The following is a 7,458-nucleotide window of genomic DNA, read 5'->3' on the forward strand; positions in this document are numbered from 1 at the left end:
CAGCCCGCATAACAAGCCGGGATGACCACCTCTGATTTAGCCACTTAGCGCAAATTATAGATTCCAAGGTATTCGTTTTTTTGTGTTGATTTTTCGACAGGGTGGAGAATTGATTATATTAGAACGATTTTCTGTTATCCCTTGTCAAATGTTGTTTGGGTCTTAGATTGTTCTCCATTTGGTCCTTCCAAAGAAATAGTTGCCATCCCTTTCTTCAGCTTGCATAGTAATATTTCAATCAGACTATCTTCTTCATCCATCGGTTAATCTTCATCCACTAGCACAACATGGCCTAGTCGTTGAACTATGACAATGTCTTTTCATACAGCTTCTCGACAAATTACACGTACCTCCTATTATACCACTTACGTTTCCATTTGATTAGAAGCGATCGATCACTTAAGTTTACCTCCAAAAGACAAAGGAAGGGAAAAATAAACTACTCTCCTTTCTCATCCTCCCAACTTAAGCAGGGGAGATTATAATTATATGCAATTCTTCAAGCTCGAAAAATTTTCAAAATGTTGTATATGACTCCAGCACGTATAACTGGTTCGTGTGTTCGGCGGTTTCCAATTGCCTCATATTAGCGCTGAATTGCGGTATCTTCACCACAACTCGTGATCTTACCGATGGAAATTCACTTCAGGTTAGTTTCAAATATTTAAAAAATAGTAAGGAAATTTCGGCCGGAACTATAACTTTCGTTGGCCTTAAATTATCGTTTTCGTCGCATAAAGGCCACCGACTGCTATTAACCCTGTAAACGCAGCCATTTATTATGACTCCTGTCGAGCAAGTGCGGAGAAATGCGACCCGCAGCAGGAGACAGCATATTTTATCGGTTCTGGGGAACGAGCCTAAAAATATTCCCCACAATTTGTGACTAAAAATATATCTATAATGTATTTTTACCAAATTGTGTATAATACAGACAAATTATAAAGCGCGCAGCGTGGCATACAAATAGCCGAACGGATGGAGGCATCTGCCAAAACAGCTGTATGAATGCACTTGGTTTTGAGTTCAAAGCTCAGCACCCAGAAAGCTAGCTGATGAAGAAGTGAAATTTAGAAATATGTCCTAGTAACCATCGCCGTGTGCAAAGCTTTTAATTTTTCTCTAATCAATAAAAAAAAAAATTATGTATAGCAATATGAGTCTATCTGGCTTATCAAAATACATATTATCCGATGTGGGGGTAGCGTGTTCCGCCTACCGCACCAAAAGTCCTGGGTGCAAGTCTCGGGCAAAAAAAAAATTTCAATTAGAAATGTTTTTCTAAGCGCGGTGGCCCCTCGACGGTGATTTTGCAAACACTCCGACTGTATTTCTGCCATGAACAGCTTCTTAGTGTAAATTCATAAGCCATGCAGATGCCGTTTGGAGTCGGTATATAACATGTAGGGGATCCACCAACTAATTTGTAGGAAAAATTAACAAGGAGCACGATGAAAATTGGAAAAGAAGCTTAGCCTTAATCTTTTCAGAGGTATTTATTTATATTTTTAAGTAAAAAATAAGAATTAAATTCGACTTTTATTATAAAAACTATAACGGTTACGATTCCTGTTGCATGTCTAATATTCTGTACGATGAAATATATCGATGCAATTGTTTTTCAACCCTCAAAAACATATATTTCTTAATAGTGGAGCTTTAAAAATTTTTTATTATTTTAGTTGTACCTGCATCTGATCAAACGTGTAAAATACTTTTTTTTACTACTTTATCCTCTTTTTCTTTATTTTTACTTTTAACTCTGCTTCTTAACACACACTCAACACCCGCCTATAAATATGCTTCATTCTTGGTCATTCATTGTTTGTCGTTGCATTAGCTTTGAGCTGCTTAAATGCCTACGCCAAATAATTTTGGGTTTTTTTACATAAAATTCATGCATAAATAGCCTTATAACTTTTAGTTTGTATATTTGTGTGTGTTCTATAAATATGTATTTTTAATGATAACATTTAACAAAAGTCTTTTAAATTGTATCTTTTATTTATGATATTGCTACAACGCGCATGCGCAGAGTTTTTAATAAAGTGAAGAGCAGAAGTGCACATATGAAAACGCATCGTGTACAAGAACAACAACAGCAGCAACAGCAACATCTGCAACAGCAACAACAACAGCAGCAGCAACAACACCAACAACAACAACTCGCTACTGAAGCAGCAACAACGCCACGCAATTCAATTGCGTCTGCGCATAGCCAATCTACAATTGCAATTCAAAATCAACAACAGCTGCAACAACAACAACAACAACTACTCCCAATTGAACCACAAACTTCCTGAATTTAAACACCTCTTCCCAGTAGAGACCATATACCCCATCATCACCTTTAAGGTACATAATGATGTTTAAATTATGTAAGCAAAATGTTAGTTAATGCATGTTATTCGGGTATGTAAAATTTAAAATTATGAAAATATAAAAATAAAAAAATCTATTTGAAATTTGAAACTGACAATCGAAGTGTTATTGAAACGTAACCTTAAAAGTTAATTACAATTTAATTAAAAGTTTATTAATATTTAAATTATAGATAAAATCAATCTGCTTAAATGTGTATGTATTAATAGAGTGAGATATACATATGTATGTATGAGTACATTCAAACATACTATTTCGTAATCAATCAAATACGAGTCTACACGAATAATTACTTGCATTGAAAAAAGTAAGTAAAGTAAAAAAAACTTCAGTTAAAAAAAAACAATTAGTATGTAATAATATAATACACAATATGTAAACAAGTAGTTATTATTGCGTGGCAAATTTATTTCATTTATGTTAGAAATGTGACTATATATTTTATTATAGATTTATGGTTTAGCAAGTGTCTATTATTACCCATTTAAAATAAATAAATAAATATAAAATAAGTTATGATTATTATATAATTCACTCACAATGTGAAGTAAAACTTTAGCAAATTTATATGGGTTACAACACCATTCGACAAGCAGTATAGGCAAATGTTAACAAATTTAAAGAATTGTAACGAATTTGTGCAATTCCTCTTATTTGCAACCTTCTACTAACGTTCGAATCTCTAAACTGTTGAATAAATAACTCCACTTTTCAATAATGCAAAATGGCCTTTATTAAAGTACTTCACAATAACACTTATTCTTCGCAACTGATAGCTTGCTTAAATCAAATTGATTGTCGGGCCTCAACTGTTGCTGCTTTTTACACTGTTTGGTTTCCTCGTTGACATATTTCTAGGCGCTTCTATTTCTATTTCTGGCGGCCACCGTGGTGTGATGGTAGCGTGCTCCGCCTACCACACCGGATGCCCTGGGTTCAAACCCCGGGCAAAGCAACATCAAAAATTTTAGAAATAAGGTTTTTCAATTAGAAGAAAATTTTTCTAAGCGGGGTCGCCCCTCGGCAGTGTTTGGCAAGCGCTCCGGGTGTATTTCTGCCATGAAAAGCTCTAAGTGAAAACTCATCTGCCTTGCAGATGCCGTTCGGAGTCGGCATAAAATCATGTAGGTCCCGTCCGGCCAATTTGTAGGGAAAATCAAGAGGAGCACGACGCAAATTGGAAGAGACGCTCGGCCTAAGATCTCTTCGGAGGTTATCGTGCCTTACATTTATTTTTTATTTTATTTTTCTATTTCTAGAATTTACTAGTTAGTTATCAGCTATAAATTTCTCAGCTATAACTCAGATGCATGATTTTATAGCTTCTCTCATAGCCCATGCGCGTGTATATGTGAGTGATACTTGCACAAATGATTGCATACTTTTGGGAGTACCTCAGATGTTTGTGCGTTACTCTCCGCTGCTCGTATGGGTAGACAAATTGATTGATTTGTTGATGTGATTACGAGTCACTTAGTATCGGCTTAGAGATGATAGTATCCCTTAGTGTTGCTAATATTCGTAACAGTATAGAATCAGTAACAGTTTGGCAATTTCTTTAAAATACAGCAAACACTAAAAAATTTACTAAGTGATTATGTTAAGAACATAGGTTTTCTTGTGGTGCTATCTCAAACCATCCAAATTGATTTCCGGTAGCGCGACAGAGGTTTGCCTATGTATTTTGATGTGCTGCGTCGAAACCGATCGTAAATTCCGTCATCCCTTAAAAAATTTGGTTGTTAGAGAAACTGGTTTGAGCATTGCGCCATCATAAGTGTCAGTTTTCGTTTTCGGCAGCTATAACTTCCCTCATTTCAGCGGCAGAGTTAACGCTGCAAAACTATCGATAATTCTGCCATTCGATAGGTTAAAAAAATAAACGATTGTGAGCACACAAAGAAATATATTTGTACTATGGCACTATTGTGAATATTTGCACTGCATTACTGGCAGTTGCTATCATACGCTAGATGGAGGCGCAAGCTGTAAGTTTTAATTGATTGATAGAACAGCTGATTTTTGTTGATACTTGATAAGAGACTTTTATATTGGTTCGGCTCGTAAAATATAATTCAATCTCAACAGTTCTTTACATTTGTATATGTGGATATGGGAAATAAAATAATTAACCTTATGGCCACTTGAGAAAAAAATAGTTGACTTTTTGACAATAAATAAATAAATAAATTTAAGGCGCGATAACCTCCTAAGAGATCTAAGGCCGAGCTTCTCTTCCAATTTGCGTCGGGCTCCTCTTGATTTTCCCTACAAATTGGCCGGACAGGACCTAAATGTTTTACGCCGACTCCGAACGGCATCTGCAAGGCAGATGAGTTTTCACTGAGAGCTTTTCATGCCAGAAATACACCCGGACAACTTGCCAAACACTGCCGAGGGGCGACGCCGCTTAGAAAAATTTTCTTCTAATTGAAAAACCTTATTTCTAAAATTTTGATGTTGCTTTGCCCGGGATGTGAACCCAAGGCATACGGTGTGAAAGGCGGAGCACGTTACCACCACACCACGGTGACCGAATTTTTGACAATACCATAACTTAAATTGACTTTGTGCTTTGTGGTAGTTTGACCTTATGTCAGTGTTCATACGTAACTCTGTGATCTTATGTCAGCTAACTTTATGCCACCCCTTTCTCAATTCAGTAATAATATATTTATGAACTTTTTTCCGAAATAGTCATATAGTTAATCGAAAATTTCGTAACGGCCATTACGTCAAAATTAAAAAAGTCATAAAACCAATTGATCTTATGGCAATTTAAAGTTGTCATAAAGCCAGTTGATCTTATGGTCATTTAAAGTGGTAATGATGTCAGTTGACTACGTAGCCGTTGACTTTATGTTACCCCACCGTGTGTAAACAACACCTAAATATTTACCATCGATCGCAGATGAAATTGGTCAAATTGCTGATGGAAAATTCACCACATAAGCTGCCTTAAGAACAGTGTTGCCAGAAAAAAATTTCTTTGGGGCTAGAATCTAGAAAAAAAAGGCTATAAAGAGTTAAATTTCTTCAAGAAAATACAAAACCCGTTGCAAAAAGAGCTATGTTTAAGTATATGTTTATTTTTCAATGTAAGTTTTAACATTTATTTCAAATCAAACTTAAACAATGTTATAAAAAAGGTACAGTAAACTTATAACAAAAAAATATAAGGTGCAAAAGAGGTACATAAATAATATTGTTTTTATAGGTCATTTTATATTTTTAATAACAAAAATACGTTTTTTTTTAACTTTTGTTTTGCCACTTGGCGGTAAAGTATCGTTAAAACGTAAGAAGTTTTTTGTCTATAGGTTCGCCAAAAATACGACTTGTCAATATGTTGGCCGATGAAAATTAATTAAAATTGTTTCCAATTTTCTTATTCAATTTTTAACGTCCTACGGATGTACGAATCGCTATAAAAATACACGTGTGCGATATTCAAGTTAATGTTGGGACGAGATATATTTGAAGGGTCTAAGACTTCAAAATCTATGATTTCGTCCTCAGGAGATGAATTATTATTATTGCTGCACTCATAAATATTTTTTGTGTTCCTTAATTTTAAGAAATCGTTGTTTATTTCAAAGTCATGACAGTATTTATTGAGCCGTTTGAGACCACTTCTTATTGTCAGAAGCGAATTCAACATAACTAAACTCATTTTGTTTCTGTGTTTGCTTTTAATTAAACCCATGTTTGAAAAAGTTCTCGCAACTTCAGCATTACTTAGTGGCAGCACAAAATCGACAAGCTTTTGGAATTATACCGTTTAACATCAAATAAGAACTTAATATTGAAGTCACATTTTTCTAAATTTTGGAGATATCTTTGCACTGCATTTTTAATCTCGTTATATCATCAGTGCTATACTTGTTTTTTTTTTTTTTTCATTTGTGAAATATGAAAACCTTTAAGGTTTTACAATTCTCAATGTGTCTTCAACCGAAAAGAAGTCTATTTTGCTAAGCGTTTCTATATTGTGCGGCAAGAGTTGCTTTAATTATGCTAATTTAATTATGAAGTCGAGACATATACTACGTATCTTTCCTTCAATGAATTCGTCTATACATTTATCTTATTTTTAATTCGTATATATTCTTCAAAGGTATAATGAAAATAAGGTACGAGAGACAAAAATTTATTATAATATGAAGTTAAAGGGCCGAAACTCTTAGGAGGTGACACTATGCTGTTGCACAAGCTGGAAAGCAAATATACAACCTCATGACACAGTTTATCGATTAAAGTTTTTGTTATCAGTTGAGTACCGAGTTGCCACATCATATATAACGAAACAAATAAAATAAAACTTCGTCACCCATGAAGCACATTACAAATTTCACAATATGTATTGCCGAAATAGATTTGGAGCCAAAAAGGGACAAATATTTTAAAGAGGCCCAAAAAAAGAGCTAGGGGCTAAACCGGAATTTTTGGAGCTGAACGCAAAAAAAGGGCTAGATCTGAGTGCAAAAGCACAAAAATGGCAACACTGCTGAAGAATATAAAAAAAGCGTTGTTTTGGTTAAAATTTCACATTCTGGTTTTTCTTATTTTTTAAATAACTTAGTAGTAGAAATGTGCCAGTACTGGTGGTGAACTCTAAACTCAAGTGTTTTGAGTACAACGGAGGCGTAATATTTTCGATTGAGTTGATGAAATATCTGGTGAAAGCGAAAATGCAATAAATTTTTTATGTTTGGAATACTCTAACACAGACTTACATAAATTTGTAGACAAATTTGTTAGATCAATGGAAATTATATAATATATATACTAATTTTTGCCGCATTTGTCTGAATACCCTTACTGCATATATATGAAGCAAATGCTTGTGCCAAACTGTGTGTATATTTTTAAGAGTAAAACAAAAACATAAATGAAATAAATAGACATAATTTGTTTAAGTTAATTAATAGTTTATAAAATTACTTGTTTCCAATAAGACACAAAAGACATTAATTTTTATTAAAATATACATACATATAATTGATTTTAGTAAATTACAAAAAAAAAAAAAAAAACAAAAAGAACAACAACAATAAAAGCATAAATATTTGCAAC

At 33.9% G+C, this 7,458-nt stretch overlaps 1 protein-coding gene across 15 annotated transcripts in view; it reads left to right on the forward strand.

Moving 5' to 3' along the window:
• Positions 1 to 3,180, forward strand: part of LOC137237505 (serine-rich adhesin for platelets) — a 242,022-nt gene extending 238,842 nt beyond the window's left edge. For 11 of the 15 annotated variants that reach the window (XM_067761190.1, XM_067761187.1, XM_067761189.1 and 8 more), the window contains one exon: positions 2,036 to 3,180. In XM_067761190.1, the coding sequence (XP_067617291.1) occupies positions 2,036 to 2,303 (268 nt within the window). In that variant the 3' untranslated portion in view covers positions 2,304 to 3,180. The remainder of the gene's footprint in view (positions 1 to 2,035) is intronic. The other 4 variants (XR_010948973.1, XR_010948975.1, XR_010948974.1 and 1 more) reach the window with 3 other exon arrangements.
• Positions 3,181 to 7,458: the final 4,278 nt, after the last annotated feature.

The sequence above is a fragment of the Eurosta solidaginis genome, chromosome 1, assembly GCF_040869045.1.
Source record: "Eurosta solidaginis isolate ZX-2024a chromosome 1, ASM4086904v1, whole genome shotgun sequence".
NCBI classification, from domain to species: Eukaryota; Metazoa; Arthropoda; class Insecta; order Diptera; family Tephritidae; genus Eurosta; species Eurosta solidaginis.